Genomic DNA, 18,105 nt, shown 5'->3' on the forward strand with positions numbered 1-18,105 from the left:
ATTTAAATTTGCCACTGATATCCTATCCTTACTTTCCCTACGTCCCCTTAATCTTATCTTTATGGTAGTTTAGGATCATCTAGACTGCTGCTCTGCTTAACTGATACCGCCCTGGGAAGCTATCACCAATCACATCACTGCCTCACATTGAGGAGGACTTGAAGTTCATAAACATCTTTAATATGCTCATCTAACTCAAACTGATCCTTTGTGCTATATCTTGATGTTCTTTTCTCTTATTTATTTGTATACTGCTTTATTAGACTATCACATTAGTTGTCAAAGCTAGTAGTTAATTCACATGTTGATTTTCTAGGCCTGTATCCTTATTAGTCTAAGGTGGAAGAAACAGAGATAAAATTTCTAAATACCTACCTAAACTGGAAAGGAATAAGGAAGAGAATTAATTTAGTAGAATCAACCTTTTTATTCTTGACAAAATCTGGTTAAAACAAACTGGTTTTACACACACATACACTTTTTTTACACAGAATTATTGCTGAGTATAGTGTTGTCCAACTTGACTCCATAACTTTTTGGGTTGCTTTATAAATATTAGTTAATATTAAAGTGTTTTTTATTTTAAATGCTACTATGTTGAAATTGATCTGGTGCCAAACAGTGTCATTCTTGTTTATTTATATCAATCTCTGTGTTTTATAATCCTTTGAACATATTAACAAGGAAAAAGGAATGATTGGTAATACCAAATATTATGACTCTTTGTTATATAGTTTTAGAGAGCTACAGGTAATTGGCTATAAAATATTTGGTTGGCAGTGGAGAATATTTTTTAAATTCTATAGAAAAAAGTAATAAGGAGTAAAACTACCAGATATTCAAATATATTATAAAGTAACAGTATTGAAGCAGTGTGGCAGAGGCCCCAGATTAGATGTGTAGGTCATTGAAGAAGAATAGAAATAAATGCTGTTATTTATATAAATCTGACATATGTTAAAGGAGGCCCTGTTAAACAGTGGGTAATGGATTGATTATTTAATAAATGGGGTTGGAATAACCAGTTAGCAGTTTTAAGGAAAAATGCATTTCGATCATTATCTATACCAGATACAACAAAAAGTAAATTTGTGATAAAGTGTGGACATTTATATGATTGAAAATCTAGAAGATAAAAACACTGAATACTCTATAATTTCTCTGGAGTTCCTAAGCAGTTGGAAAACTGGAAAAAGAAGATAGTAAAAATTTGTTTTATTATAACAAATTTGCATTTGTTTTATTGTAACTAGATCTGTGAGCATTATAGGAAAACCTGTCTATTCCATATTCACAATCTGAAAATTAGTCTCCTTTTTTCTTCACGTCATCTGGAAACCGTTTTTCTTCCAGACTAGCTAATGAAACACAGAATGCAATTCTTTATCTAAAATTTTATTCTGTAGGTGCATTGAAAACTATACAGGAGCTCGTTGTGAAGAGGTTTTTCTTCCAAGCTCCAGCATCCAAACTAAAAGTAACCTGTTTGAAGCTTTCGTGGCATTGGCAGTGCTAGTAACACTTATCATTGGAGCCTTCTACTTCCTTTGCAGGTAAGCAAAATAGAAACATGCTTTTGAGAAAAGTAATGCATAAAGTAGTTATTCCACTAAATAATTAATATGCCCTTAGTTCTAGATATTTTTCCAGATACTGTATTATGTTTAGTTATCTCTTTAATACAGTTTTTGTTATTAATGTCATTTTTGAAAGGATCTTAATAAGCAGTCTTAATTTGTTCTTTGTTACTGTTGTCAATATTTACCTTGACTTATCTAAACTGCTAAGGTAAACCCATACTCACTATAGCAAATATGCCAAAAGCACCTGAATATTTGGGTTAGGTGTATTTAAAGTAAATTTTGTATGTGAAAGAAAAGGAACAACTTATGCAATACTGTACATGTTAGCTTAAGACATATGGTTAATATGCAGGGTCAGCTATTTAGTGCCCACTATGTGCTAGGCATAAAGAATACAATAGTGAACAAAATAGACATGTTTCCCAACTTCAAAGATATTTAAATCAATTTGGAGAGACAGACAAAAAGGCAATTAATTTGGGGAAACTGGTAACTCACAAGAGAGACAAAAGAAAAAACTACTTGCATGAAGCAATTATGCACTGAAGATTACCTTCATTCATTTGTTTTGATTTTCAGTTGTTTTTGAAATTTTATAAAAGTAAGTAAATATAGAATTTAGTAAGTCCAGGAGTTATTTGGCATAACTCTCATCATTAATTAATATTTATTAAACTCACACTGTATTCTATCATAGATACTTGTGAAAATGGAGCTGAAGGTAATCATAAAAGAGAGACAAGTGGGCTTGAGAAGTTTGTATACTAAGAAAGGTAACATATAGGTAAAGTAGTATCTTGTTAGATCCTGATTTCTTAACTACTTTACATCAAGGAATAATTAAAAATTGGAGGAAATCGGCTTTTTAAAAATATGTGGTATTAAATAGTTTATTCCAAAACATATCATTTAAGCAATCCAGTAGATTTTATTTCTCATAATTTTAGCATCTGACTACTTCAGATACAAAAATTTAAATACAAGCCCATTGTGTCAGATTGCATTTCCGAGGGATGGCCATATGATATCCCTCATTCCCACATACTCTTCTGTAGTGTGACTTTGCCACTCATCCATCAAGAGGTAGAGTTTATTGCTACAGATTCCTTGAATCTAGGCAGGCACTATGACTGCCTTGATCATAGAATACTTGGGATGCTACCTCATAGAATCAGCCGCCATGTTGTAAGAAGCCTAAACAGCAGGAAGAACCAGCCCCGGCTGAACTTCCAGCCAACAGCCAGCCTTAACTGCTGGCCATTTTAATGAGCCATCCCAGGCATTCAGCTCATTCGAACCTTTAGTTGACTCCTGACTTAACTGCCAGTTTACTGCAACTACACAGCCCAAGCAAAAGATGCCCAGCTGTCAACCCACAGAATCACGAGATAAAGTTTTTTATCCCCCAAGTTTGGGGTGGTATGTTATGCATAAGTAGATAACCAGAACACCCATCTTTGGAATTAGGTTTATGCTTGACTTTGAATGTATCTATGTTTGGAAAGCTGAATAATGATCTATTCTATCCCTCTAAACATTTTGTCAGTCTGATATGCTAAGGGGAAGACCAATACCTACTTCCCTCATTAATCACTCTGGTGCCAGTTTGGAGATATAGTTTCCATCTGTTATAGATTGGATAATGAATTATGTTTAATTCATTATCATTAATAAGTCAGGATAGTCTAGGTTTGGCTGCAGTAACTGCCAACTCTAATAGTTTAGTGGCTTAATAAGCAGAAGATTATTTCTCACTTATTGTAGGTAATTAGTATGGATTGGCAAGCAGGGCTTTGCTAATCATAGTCACTTAAGGACTCAAACTGTTGGAGTAACCACCATCTTGAGTGTTGCTGGTTGTCATAACAAAGGGAAAAGAAAGCTCTGGAAGGTCTCACACTTAAATTGAAATGATCTGTCCCAGAAGTGACACACATCACTACTGACATAACTCACTAGCCAGAAGGAGTTTCACGTTCCTCCTCAATTATAAGAGGTGGCTGGACATGGTAGCTCATGCCTGTATTCCTAAGTGAGAGGACTGTTTGAGCCCTGGAGTTTGAGACCAGCCTGGGCAAGATTGCAAGACCCTGTCTCTACAAAATAAAAAATAAAAAAATTAGCAGGGCATGGTGGTACACATCTGTATTCCCAGCTACTCAGGAAGTGGAAGCAGGAGGATCCCCCAAGCCCAGGAGTTTGAGATGCAGTGAGCTGTGATTATGCCATTGCACTCCAACCTGGGAAAGAGAACAAGACCCCTGTCTCCTATTTTATATGGATAGAATAAATAGATAATATTTATTTATATATTTATATGCTTATATATTTATAGTATTTACATATATGTAAAATAAGAGACATATATCCAAGTGTCGGGAAATGCAATTCAACCATATGCCCATAAGGTAAAGAGCCAGAAATACATATCTAACATAGTGACCAAAGGATTTATAAGAATATCTACTATTCCACTGGGAATTGTTAAGAGTGATTTGTGTGATATTAAATCCATAGAACTTGGGCCAGGTTCCATGGCTCATGCCTGTAATACTGCCAAGGTGGGAGGACTACTTGAGACCGGGAGTTTAAGACCAGCCTGGACAACATAGCGAGACCCCGTCTGTACAAAACAAAATTTTTTTAAATTATCCAGGTGTGGTAACACATGCATGTAGTCCTAGCTGCTTGAGAGGCTGAGATGGGAAGATTGCTTGAGCCCAGGAATGAGAGGCTGCAGTAAGCCATGACTGCACTACTGCACTCCTGTCTGGGTGAGAGAGCAAGACCCTGTCTCTAAAAAAAATAAATAACAAATTAATGGAACTTTAATATTGTTGTAATTGCCCCAAAATGAAATTCCTTTGCCAACCCATTGAGTTTGTGAAGGGCATAGTATATGGTACCCCACAGGTGTTCAATGCCCCAGAGCAGCAAAGTTTCAGAAAGGAGACCTTCTAAGCCATAGCTGTTCTGCAGACTTGTGCCAGAACTTAGAAATATTTCCAGTCTGAAGTACCCTGTAGCAGGCTAAACAATACCTTTTGAGTAGAAAGTATAGGTATAATAGAAGGAAAAGAGTATATATATAAGAACAAGAAGTGGTGCTAAATGCAAGAGAAAAGAAACCTCCAATCACAAACATTATGTGGGTCTCCATCCTGAATTCATACTATCTGAATGTCTGGGGTAAAAAGCTAAGAATATAAAATAATCTAGGCTGGTAATGTCATCAGGTGGTTGACAGAAACAAATACAAATCAATTCTTGAAGAGCCTACTTTTATCCTTTACCTTGAAAAGCGTCTCACAGTATGAAAAGATTACCAAACGTAGAATAAAAGAGGCACAATTTATTAGAACTAGCAGAAACAGTAGGTAGTAGGGTAAGATATTCAGAAATCTGTATTTATTGGAAGAATCAGACACATGATATAAAATTAGTATGTTTAATATGTATCAAAAAATAAGTGAGAGGTGGCCAGGCACGGTGGCTGACACCTGTAATCCCAGCACTTTGGGAGGCCAAGGCAGGCGGATCACGAGGTCAGGAGATCGAGACCATCCTGGCTAACACGGTGAAACCCCGTCTCTACTAAAAATACAAAAAATTAGCTGGGCGTGGTGGCGGGTGCCTGTAGTCCCAGCTACTCGTGAGGCTGAGGCAGGAGAATGACGTGAACCTGGGAGGCGGAGCTTGCAGTGAGCTGAGATCGCACCACTGCACTCCAGCCTGGGCAGCAGAGCGAGGCTCTGTCTCAAAAAAAATAAAAAATTAAAATAAGTGAGAGGCTTAGAAATAAGCAAATGTGGCAAAGACTAAAACAGATCTCCAATGAATCAAATATAATTTTTAAAAATTCAGTACACGTCTTCAATAAATTTTTAAAATTTAGTGTATGTCTTTAAACAGCAGATTAAACACAATAAAATAATTAATGAATTGGAAAATAGATAGGAAAAAATTACCCAGAGGGTAATCCTAAGAGAAAAAAAAAAGGAAAATATTGAAGAGAAGTCAAGAAGCATGGTGACCAGAGTGTGTGTGTCTACCTTATGTTTAGTTGGAATTCCAGAAGAAAAGAGAAACTGGGGCAGAGGCAGTATTTGAAAAAGTAAAGGCAGAGACCTTTTCAGAGCTGATGAAAGTTACCCATAGATGTTAGAAGCCCAACAAATCTCAAGCAGGATAAATAAAAATAAATTCACATATGGGTGCAACATAGTGAAATTGTAGAACACCAGTTCTAAAGAGAACATCACAAAAGCAGAAAAGAATGGCAGATTATCATCAAAGATGCAACAATTAAACCAACAGCTGGCTTCTCAGTTGGAAAGAAGCAAAACTAGAAGACAGAGCAGTGATATTTTCAATATGCTGAGAGAAAACAGTTAACCCCAAATTTCTGTGGCAGTGAAAACATCTCTCAGGAATGAGGGTAAGATGAAGACAACTTTTAATAACCAAACGTTGAGAGAGTTATCCCTCAGTAAACCTTCTGCATGAAAGATATATGTCAGGGAAAAGGAAGTTGATCCTGTATGGCGTGTGTGAAATGCAAGAAAGAACAGAGAAAGCTATTACTATGTGAATATCAAAACAAATATTTTATAAATTATAACAATAATATTGTCCTATGTATTTTTAAAGGAATTAAAACACATGATAGCAAATAAACTGAAAGGATTGCAATTAAAGTGTACTAAGGTCTTTGTATGGGGGGAGGATAAATATATAAGTTAATTTTGACCTCTATATTTTAAGATGAATATTAAAATGTCTAGGGTAACACATAATAGAAAATCAAGGTGTATAATTTCCAAATTAGCAGAAGGACAAAAATGGAATTAAAAATAACCAATTAGTTAAAAATAAAAAAGAAAGCTAAAAAACAGGATAAATAGTGTGACATAAGATCTAGGCTATTCTGTAGTGACCATGTGAACTTGGAAATGTGGTATTTTCAAGAATGAAATTGTTTTCTGTAATAGTTTTTGGTCCATTAGTGGTTAAAATTGCTTTAAACTGAGGGCCTTTTGAACTTTAGTAACTAATTAGTGCCATCATTGAATGAGGTCCAAAATGATACCCCACTAATGCTAAAATCTGGGCTAGAATCAGTAGTGTCTCAGGAATAGGAGCACGTATGCTTTTTAGAAAATACATATCATTTTGCAATGGTAAAAGTGATTTTGAATTCATTTTCATTAATGTAAGCTAAAACTGCATATAGACATATTGCAAAAAATGAAATCAACTGTACATTCCAAAATCTATCATAACATAAATTATAACCTATATTAACCGATCAAATGACTGAAAAACCTGATGTACTGTTACCTCAAAAATGTCCAAAATTACTTTTTTAAATGCCATTACTAGAATAATTGACTAAAGGCACCCATGTCACATAAGGGTCCCAACTGATAATGAAAGCTAACTTCTTTAAAAAGAGCACAAAAATTACACTAAGATACAACAGCTTTGTTGTTGTCTTAAAGGGAAAAGACCAGGTGGCATCATCAGCATCTGAAGTCCCCACAGATGACCTATGTGTACTAATGGATTTGTTAAATAATGGGGAACAGTTTTAAAGCATCGCTGACAATTTCAGATAGTTGTGGAAAGAAAATGAACCATCAAATAGTCAAGCTTATACTTTCATTTGAACACCATGATGTGTTGTAAAAAGGGGGAAGAAGGGAAATTAAAAAAAAAAAACTTTCTTTCTAGGTCTTCTGACATGCTTTTCTTATTATGCATTTTCCATTTTTGTGTTTTTCTCCTCTTTGTTGTCAGGAAAGGCCACTTTCAGAGAGCCAGTTCAGTCCAGTATGATATCAACCTGGTAGAGACGAGCAGTACCAGTGCCCACCACAGTGAGTAAACTCAAAACAAATGCTTATTTTAAAACCCTAGATGAGACTGTTGTTGTTAGATGTAGGGATTTGTATTTAGATCTATCTAGAAAAAAAAGGTTGAGCCTGAATTTTTCTATGGGTTGTTTGGTTTTTTTTTTTGGCCAGGTACCCTTTTTCACATAAAAATGAATTTATTATCAGTATGACACAAATCATATTTTTTCCCAAAGAAAACAATGTTATCTCAATATATGAAATTCTGATGTAGCTCTAATGTGCTTCACAGATATAAGGGACTGATTTCTCAGAAATATTTTGAAGTGAGCTAGCATATGGGGAGGAAGAAGTTTTACCTGTAAAGATCAGCAAATCTTTGGGAAACTTGTAGACAAATTCATGTTTTAAAATTGTCTTGAGACTTCTGGCTAAGATGGAGTAACAGGCACTGGATTTATTTCCTTCTACTTAAAACAACAAAAAATGGACAAAATATATTTATGGAGCATTAAAATTTATGAAGACAAACTATATGAAGACATTGCTATCAGTCATCAAAGGAACCATGAGCCCTGAGAGATGGAAATAGACTAGGTAAGCCAGTGATTGCCTTAGATTACTGCCTGGAGAGAATTTCCAGGCTTTTGTGCAAGCTGGGGGACCCCAGGCTGAGTTTGGCTGACTCCGAGTTGAGAAGATGGAGCTAAGAGTCCAAAAAGATCAAGGTGACTATATTGTACTGAGGAGAGTCCTGGAAAAAAGAGAGCTGTATGAAGACAGAACTCCAGAGATCTTCAGTTCAAGTATTCAGCTGAGTACTAATCAGGGCATGTGTTGGGAGGAAAATACTTGAGGTTGTGGAAAAAATCACCTGAAGGATTAGAGGTGCCCAGTATTCACACAGGGCCGGGAAAAGTGTCTGTTCCCACGGAGACTGAAAACCTCATTATTCACGGGGCACTGGGTAGAGTACATAGAAAGGTGTTTCCCTGATAGTGGGGAATAACTAGCCCTAGATTAAGCACTGCTCCAGTTCTGCCTAATAAACTGTAAAAGCATGAGCTGACAGAATCAAATTGTTTCCAAATAACTACATCCTAGATCAAAGCTCAACAATGCTGAAAACATCTAGTACCCAACAGGTGAAATTAATAATGTTTCACATCCAATACAATTACCAACCTCCAAAGAAGCAGAAAATGTGCTCAAAATGAGAAATATTAAGAAACTGAAAGCCGGGCATGGTGGCTCATACCTGTAATCCCAACACTTTGGGAGGCTGAGGCAGGTGGATCACTTGAGGTCAGGAGTTCGAGACCAGCCTGACCAACATGGTGAAACCCCCATCTCTACTAAAATACAAAAAAAAAAAACAAAACCAAAAAAACAGTGGTGGGCGCCTGTAATCCCAGCTACTTGGGAGGCTGAGGCAGGAGAATCACTTGAACCACAGAGGCGGAGGTTGCAGTGAGCCAAGATTGCGCCACTGCACTCCAGCCTGGACGACAGAGCAAGATTCCGTCTCAAAAAAAAAAAAAAATTGAAATTGATACAGATGCTATAAACACCAGGCAAGCACAGTTATTATAGATGTATTACATAGATTCAAAAGTTAAGTAGAAACATGGAAGATACATTTTTTAAAGGACCCAAACTAAACTTCCAAAGATGAAAACTAGTGTCTGAGATTAAAAAAAAAAAAAAAAAACTGGATGGTATTAACAGCAGATGACACACCATAGAAAATATTGGTGAACTTAAAGATATAGCAGTAGAAACTAAGAAAAAAAGAAACGCAGAAAGAAAATTTTTTTAATGGAAAGAGCATCAGTGAGCTGTGCGACAACTGTAGGTGGCATAATGTTGAGTCCCTGAAGGAGGTAAGAGAGAAGAGGGAACAGAAAAAATATCTGAAGAACTAAGAGTCAAAAATTTTTGCAGATTTAATAAAATCAATCAATTCACACACATAAAAATTTCAACAAACGCCTGGCACTCTGGCTTACGCCTGTAGTCCCAGCATTTTGGGAGGCTGAGGCAGGAGGATCATTTGAACCGAAGAGTTTGAGACCAGCCTGGGAAACGTAGTGAGACCTCATCTCTACAAAAAATAAACAAAATTAGCTGGGCATGATGGTGTATATCTGTAGTCCCAGCTACTTGGGAGGTGGGAGAATTGCTTGAGCCCAGGAGGTCAAGGCTGCGGTGAGCCAAGATTGTGCCCCTGCACTCCAGCCTGAGTGACAGAGTAGTAATACACCAAGACACATCATAATCAAATTCCTCAGAACCAGTGATAAAGTCTTAAAGGCAGCTAGAAAAAGACACATTACAGACAGAGAACAAAGCTAAGGATTTCAGCAGGCATTTTTCAGAAATAACACACCTTAAAAGAATGGAGCAACATCTGTAATGTATTTTAAAAAGTAAACCTATAATTCTACATCCAGCAAAAATATCTTTCAAACACAAGGCAAAATAGGCAAATCAATCTTGGAAAAGATGAACAAAGTTAGAAGACTCACACTTCCTAATTTCTAAACTTACTATGAAGCTGCAGTAATCAAGGTAAAGTAGTGCTGGCATAAGGATAGACATATAGATTAATGGAATACAATTGAGAGTTCAGACGTACCTTCTTACATTTATAGTAAATGCATTTTTTAAAGGGTGCAAGACAATTCAGTGGGGGGTAATAATAGTCTTTTCAACAAATGGTGCTGGAAAAACTGGATATCCACTCACAAAAGAATGGATTTAAACCCCTACATACCATATATAAAAATTAACTCAAAATGGATCAAAGATCTAAATGTAAGAGCTAAAACCGTGTAACTCTTAGTAGAAAACATAGGTGTCAATCTTCATGACCTTGGATTAGGCAATAGATTCTGAGTTATGATTCTAAAAGTACAAGCAACAAAAGAAAAAATACAAAAACTGGATTCATCAACATCAAAAACAAAAAACTTTTGTGCTTCCAAGGATACCCTCAAGAAAGTGAAAAGACAATCTACTTCTGAGGGAAAAATTCTTTTAATCATACGTATAAGACTTATACGTATGATCTGAAATACATATATGTATTTGAATATATAAACAATATTTACAACTTAATGAAGAAACAACTCATTTTGAAAATGAGCAAAGGATTGGAAAAGAGTTCTCCAAATAATATTTGTACGTACAAATGGCTAGTAATCTCATGAAAAGACAATCATCATTAGCCATCAGGAAATGACGATCAAAACCACAATGAAACCGAGTGTGGTGGCATACTTCTGTAGTCCCAGCTATTGGGAGGCCGAGGTGGAGGATCATTTGAGCCCAGGAGTTTGAAGCCAGCCTGGGTAACATAGCAAGACCCCATCTCTAAAAAAAAAAACTTTGGGGAGGGCGAAAAAAAAGAAAAAAAATGTACATGAATGTTTGTAGCACATAGCAGCATTATTTATAATAGCCAAAAAGTAGAAATTAATCAAATGTCCATCAGCTGATAAATGGATAAATAAAATGTGTTCTATTCCTACTATGGAATATTATTCGGCAGGAAATAGAAATTAAGTAGTAATATATGCTGCAACATGGATGGACTTTGAAAACAATATGCTGAAGTAAAGGAGCCAGTCATAAGGGAACACATATTTTGTAACATTTATATGAAATGCCCAGAACAGGCAAATCTATGGAGACAGACAGTAGATTAATGTTTGCCTAGGACTGGAGGAAATGGGGGGGATGTTGGGGAGTGATGACTAAGGGATGTGGGCTTTCTTTTTGGGAATGAAAGTGTCATAAATTTGATTGTGCTGATGGTTGTGCAACTCTGAATATACTAAAAGCCATTGAACTGTACAGTTTAAATGAGTGAATTTTATGGTACGTGAATTGTATCTCAAAGCCATAAAAAATCAGTAACTAACTATTTAGAAAAAATGAAGGCAAAATAGAGATCTTCCAGGCATATGAAAGTTGAAAGAATTATCATCACCAGAACCACACCAAGTAAATGTTAAAGGAAGTCCTTCAGGCAAAAGGACAATATCAGATGGAAATATGGATTTACATAAAGGGAGGAAGAGCACCGGAAATGACAACTATGTGGGTAAATATGTAAGATCTTTTTCTTATTATTTAAATCTCCTTAAGAAATAATTGACCATTTAATGAAATGTCATAACAACATAGTATGGGACTTACAACATACATAAAAGCAAAATGTATAATAAGAAAATACAAAGATTGGGAGGGTATCAAGGGAAATACCCCACTGTAAGTTTCTTATGCTAAATGTCAAGCAGTACATCATCACTTGAAGGGAAACTGTAATAAGTCAAAAGTGTATGCTAGAAACTCTAGAGCAACCTGTAAAAAGTCTAAGTCACCCAGTTAAGATAGAGATAGTAAAATTGGATAAAAATTAATGTGATATGCTATCTGCAAGAAATATACATTAAGACACAAATAAGTTAAAAGTGAAAGGATGAATAAAGATATGTCATGCTGGTGCAGGTGTGGTGGCTCATGCCTTGTAATCCCAGCACATTGGGAGGCCAAGGGGGGCAGATCACTTGAGGTCAGGAGTTCAAGATCAGCCTGGCCAACATGGTGAAACCCTGTCTCTACTAAAAATACAAAAATTAGCCGGGCGTGGTGGCAGGCGCCTGTAATCCCAGCTATTTGGGAGGCTGAGGTAGGAGAACCGCTTGAACCCAGGAGGCAGAGGTTGCAGTAAGCTGAGATTGCACCACCGCACTACAGCCAGGGCAACAGAGTGAGACTCCGTCTCAAAAAAAAAAAGAAAAAGAAAAGAAAAAAAGAAAACCCACCCAGCTCTACCATTACTGTGATACCTGAGGCTGGAGGAAATAATGAAACTGTCCAGACTACCCTCAAGTTTACAGACAGTGAGAAATACCCAAATGAAGCTCCTTTTTATGAAACATTCTTGGAAAATCTAGAAGATAATGTCTCAGACATTTAAAAATTCTTAGCATTATAAGCTGAAGAAATCTTGGCATAGTGATGATCTTTAGTGACAGCTGTGCAAGAAAAATTAAATGAAATGGATAAAAAGCAAAAGGGAGGAAGACATGTATCTAGAATATAAAAAGAACTCTTTCAAATCAATAATAAAAAGTCAATCCAATTAAAATTTGGGCGAGAAACAAAAAGAAGCAGAAGAAACCATAGAGCAATTATTCCATGGCATTCCTGTTTACAATTAAGCATTTCTTAAGTTGAGAAGCTGTGTTTGATACTGAACTCTTGGTAAGCATTTCTTAAGTTGAGAAGCTGTGTTTGATACTGAACTCTTGGAAATCAAAAAGAACCAAATCAAAGAATAAGCAGGAAAAAATAAGTGGGAAACAGCTACTTGAAACAGATCCAAATCTTGACACATCTGATATCCAGTTCTTGGAGGATGCTGGAAACAACGTGGAGGTAATTGAGTCTTTGTTCCAGGAAATGGATGACCTGGAGCTGGGGGATAAGGAGGATGATCCAGATTCCAATCCTACTGACCCAGAGAGTGACTCCGCTGACCAGAGGACTGTCCCCAGCTGTAGAGAGGCTCAACTGCCACAGCATCCTGGCTATGCTCAGAGAGTTTTGATTTTCCTTTCCTTTTCTCCAAGAAGAAATTATTTTCAGGAGAATATTCTGATAGATTTCATCATTGGACTTAATAAACTTAAAATTTCAAAAAAGTCCATTGTATTCCTATATATCAGTGACAATTAGATATGGAAATTTAAAAAAATTATTAATGATAGAATCTCAATGTATTAAGTACATAAGCATATATCAGACAAAAATATGAAAGACCTATCCAGTGAAAACTAAAAAAAAAAATTGCTGAGAGAAATGAAGACCTAAATAAATGGAGAGTTATATTTTGTTCATAGATTTGGAAGATTCAATATTGTAAGATGTCAGTTCTCAAATTGACCTGTATAGATGCAGTGGTATCCCAGACAAAATCCCAACAGGTGTTTTTGTAAAAATTGACAAGGTAGTTCTAAAATTCCCATGGAAATGCAAAGGACCTAGAATAGAGAAAATAATTTGAAAAAGAAGAACAAAGTTAGAAGCTTCATACTGTCTGATTTCCTGACTTACTATAAAGCTACAATAATCAAGACAGTGTGGTATTGGCATCCAGATAGACCACAATTGATTTTTGACAAAGCCGCCAAGGCAATTCAGTACGGAAAGGATAGTCATTCCAACAGATAATACTGGGGCAGTTTGGATATTCACATGCAAAAACATGAATTCAGACCCTTTACCATGCACAAAAAAAACTCAAAATGGGTCTAAATATAAGAGCTAAAACTATAAAAACCTTAGAAGAAAACATAAGAGAAAGTCTTTGTGACATTGAATTAGGCAAAGATTTTTAGATACAATACAAAAAGCACAATTGATAAAAGAAAAAATTTCATAAATTGGGCTTCATGTAAATTTAAAACTTTTGTGCTTCAAAGGACACCATTCTAAAAATGAAAAGGCAAGACACAAACTGGGACAAAATATTTGTAAATGGATATAAAGGATGGATAAAGGACATGTCTAGAATATATAAGGAACTGGCCGGGCGCGATGGCTCACGCTTGTAATCCCAGCACTTTGGGAGGCCGAGGCGGGTGGATCATGAGGTCAGGAGATCGAGACCACGGTGAAACCCCGTCTCTACTAAAAATACAAAAAAATTAGCCGGGCGTGGTGGTGGGCGCCTGTAGTCCCAGCTACTCGGAGAGGCTGAGGCGGGAGAATGGCGTGAACCCAGGAGGCGGAGCTTGCAGTGAGCCGAGATTGCACCACTGCACTCCAGCCTGGGCGACAGACCGAGACTCCGTCTCAAAAAAAAAAAAAAAAAAAAGAATATATAAGGAACTTTTTCAACTCGATAATAAAAAGACAGCCCAATTAAAGTTTGGGCAAGATTTTTTTTTTTTTTTCTGTCACCCAGGCTGGAGTACAGTGGCATGACCTCAGCATACTGCAACCTCTGCCTCCTAGGTTCAATGGATTCTTGTGTCTCAGCCTCCCGAGTAGCTGGGACTACACACATGTGCCACTACACCTGGCTAGTGTTTTGTATTTTTTGGTAGAGACAGGGTTTGGTGTTGGCCAGGCTGGTCTCGAACTCCTGGCCTCAAGTGATCCACCTGCCTCGGCCTCCCAAAGTGTTGGGAATGGACACGTGATCTTTTTTAGGGTAATGGATTTATTCTACAATGGGATCGTGGTGGTGATTGCACAATTCTGTAAATTTTAAAATTCATTGAATTGTATACTTTTTTTTGTTTGAGACAGGGTCTCGCTCTGTTGCCCAAGGCTCTAGCAGTGCAGTGATGTGATCATAGCTCACTGCAACCTTGAGCTCCTGCACTCAAGCAGTCCTCTTGCCTCAGCCTTCCAAGTATTCGAGACTACAGGTGTGCATCACTATGCCTGGCTAATTTTTACATTTTTTTTTTGTAGAGACAGGGTCTTGCTATGTTGCCTAGGTTAGTCTCAAACTCCTGGTTTCAAGCAGTCTTCCTGCCTGGGCTCCCAAAGTGCTGGGATTACAGGCATGAGCCACTGTGCTCGGCTGAATTACATACTTTAAAAAGGTAAATTTTGTAAGTTGTAGATTATACCTCAGTAAGTTGTTTTTAAAAGCCCGCTTTTCAATAAGTGGTGCTGAGAAAACTGGATATCCACATGCTAAGGAATGAAGTTGGACCCTTACCTATCACCATGCACAAAAATTAACTAGGGCCAGGCACAGTGACTCATGCCTGTAATCCCAGCACTTTGGGAAGCCCAGGTGGGCAGATCACGAGGTCAGGAGTTCGAGACCAGCCTGGCCAGCATGGTGAAATCCCATCTCTACTAAAAATACAAAAAATTATCTGGGCATGGTGGCACGTGCCTGTAGTCCCAGCTACTCAGGAGGCTGAGGCAGGAGAATTGCTCAAACCCGGCAGGTGGAGGATGAAGTGAGCCAAGATCACGAGATTCCATCTCAAAAAATAAATAAATAAAATGGATCAAAGACCTAAACGTAAGAGCTAAAATTACTAAGAGAAGAAAACATAGGGGGAATGCTTCATGAAATTGGATTTGGCAATAATTGCTTTTATATAACACCAAAAGTACAGGCAGCCAAAGAAAAGTTAGACAAATTGGACATCAAAATGTAAAATTTTGGTACATCAAAAGACACTATCAGCAGAGTGAAAAGGCAATCCATAGAATTGGAGAAAAGGTTCGCAAATCATGTATCTGGTAAGGATTTGATATCCAGAATATATAAAGAACTTCTAAAACTCAACTACAAGTAAAAGAACCTAATTCAAAAATGGGCAAAGAATTTGAATAGACATTTCTCTGAAGAAGATACACAGATGGCCAATAAGCACATGAAAAAAGATACTCAACGTCACAAATTATTGGGGAAATGCAGATCAAAACCACAATGAGGTACCACTTCCATCCTTTAGGATGGTAACTACTATTAATACAAACAAACAAAAAGCCAGAAACCATGTGTTGGTGAGAACACGTAGAAATTGGAATGCTTGTGCATTGTTGGTGGGAATGTCAAATGGTGTGACCACTTTAAGAAAACAATATGGCAAGTCCTCAAAAAAAAAATTAAACATAGAATTTCCATATTATCTAGCAATTCCACTCCTGGGTATACATCTAAAAGAAATGAAAGAATGGACTCAAACAGATATTTGTATACCTACACTCATAGTGTTAATGGCTGTTGTGATACCTTGGTTCTTGTCTTTTCAGTTTAAAAGAGTTTAAGCAAGAGACACAGAACAGAGATGCAGCATATAGCAAAGTTATTGCAAAGGAGAAAGAATATTTTGAAAGTTAGGTGCAGAATAGACAGGACACCCTGAGAGAGGATTCAGGGCAGGCTGCTCATAAGGATGAGACAGCGAAGACTGGCACTAGGGAGAGTCCCTTTCTGGGAGTCTTAGATTATTACTCATGAGGAGGTGGGAAGAGCTGTTACTAGTAAGCATGTTTTGGCTGGTCCTCTGGGTGCACATGCCAGTAGCTGTACGTGTTTGTTCACACATCACATATCTCATTAGCATCTGCAATCTTTCCTCAGGGAAGTGTTTTTTACAATTATAATGAGCAGTGGGTCAGTCTGAGGACAAGTAAAATCAAAATGCACATGCTCCCTACAGGGAAATTCCCTACTGGAGATAGCTTTGCTTGAATGAGCTGGACTACAATGCGAATGCTGGGCTTATCGTGTTGACTATACGGTTGCCCCTGTAACCAAGAACATGGTTACTTCCTTGACTACCTCTCCTGCCTCAATAGCAGCATTACTTACAGTAGCCAAAAGGTGGAAACAACCCAAATATACTTCAGTGGATGAATAGATAAAATGTGGTATATACCTATAATGGAATATTACTTAGCTTTAAAAAGGAATGAAATTCTGATACATGCCACAACATAGATGAATCCCGAAGACGTGCTAAGTGAAAAAGCCAGATACCAAAGGTAAGTATTGTGTGATTCCACATATACATGGCACCTAGAATAGGCAAATTCATTGAGACAGAAAGTAGAATGGTGGTCACTGGGGTTGTTGGGGGAGGAATAGGGAGTTACTGTTTAATGGGTAGAGTTTCAGTTTGGGATGATGAAAAAGTTCTGGAGGGCCGGGTGCGGTGGCTCACGCCTGTAATCCCAGCACTTTGGGAGGCCGAGGCAGGCGGATCATGAGGTCAGGAGATCAAGACCATCCTGGCTAACACGATGAAACCCCGTCTCTACTAAAAATACAAAAAATTAGCCGGGCGTGGACGTGGGTGCCTGTAGTCCCAGCTACTCAGGAGGCTGAGGCAGGAGAATGGCGTGAACCCGGGAGGCGGAGTTTGCAGTGAGCTGAGATCGTGCCACTGCACTCCAGCCTGGGCGACAGAGCGAGACTCCGTCTCAAAAAAACAAAAAACAAAAAGTTCTGGAGATGGTGTGATGGTTGCACACAATGTGAATGTACAATAATAACCCCTCATTGGTGGTTTAGCTTTTAGCAATTTCAGTTACCCGCAGTCAACTGTGGTCTGAAATATAAACGGAAAGTTCTAGAAATAATTCATGTTTTAAATTGTGCACCCTTCTAAGCAGCATGATGAAATCTCCCGCTGACCTACTCAGGATGTGAATCATCTTTTCGCCCACCACATCCACACTGTATATGCCGCCCGCCCATTAGCTACATAGTAGCCATCTCATTATCAGAGCACCTGTTGCAGTATCACAGTGCTTGTGTTCAAATAACCCTTATTTTACTTAATAATGGCCCCAAAGTGCAAGAGTAGTGATGCTGTCATATTGTTATAATTGTTCTACTTTATTATTAGTTATTGCTAATCTTACTGTGTCCAATTTATAAACTTTATCATAGGTATAGAAAAAATAGTATATTTAGGTCTGGTGCTGTCTGTGATTTCAGGCATCCACTGGGGTCTTGGAATGTATCCCCCGTGGAGAAGAGGGGACTACTGTACTTAATGCTACTGAACTTAAAAATGGTTAAAATGGTAAATTTTGTTAAATATATTTCACAATAAAAAGTCAGCCTGAAAGAGATGCCATTATTAAATAATGCTATCAGTTGATGTGTT

At 37.4% G+C, this 18,105-nt stretch overlaps 1 protein-coding gene and 1 pseudogene across 18 annotated transcripts in view; both read left to right on the forward strand.

The window, feature by feature from the left end:
• NRG4 (neuregulin 4) overlaps positions 1-18,105 on the forward strand; it is a 147,840-nt gene that overhangs the window by 108,936 nt on the left and 20,799 nt on the right. For 8 of the 18 annotated variants that reach the window (XM_032176111.2, XM_058427149.1, XM_058427152.1 and 5 more), the window contains 3 exons: positions 1,407-1,553; positions 7,383-7,462; positions 11,436-12,635. In XM_032176111.2, coding sequence (XP_032032002.1) covers positions 1,407-1,553; positions 7,383-7,462; positions 11,436-11,596 — 388 coding nt within the window. In that variant the 3' untranslated portion in view covers positions 11,597-12,635. Of the gene's footprint in view, positions 1-1,406; positions 1,554-7,382; positions 7,463-11,371; positions 12,636-18,105 lie in introns of those variants that run through there. The other 10 variants (XR_009209561.1, XR_009209559.1, XR_009209557.1 and 7 more) reach the window with 3 other exon arrangements.
• Positions 12,474-14,061, forward strand: LOC131381214 (RWD domain-containing protein 1-like; annotated as a pseudogene).

Source organism: Hylobates moloch, unplaced genomic scaffold (genome assembly GCF_009828535.3).
Source record: "Hylobates moloch isolate HMO894 unplaced genomic scaffold, HMol_V3 SCAFFOLD_14, whole genome shotgun sequence".
Lineage (NCBI taxonomy): Eukaryota > Metazoa > Chordata > Mammalia > Primates > Hylobatidae > Hylobates > Hylobates moloch.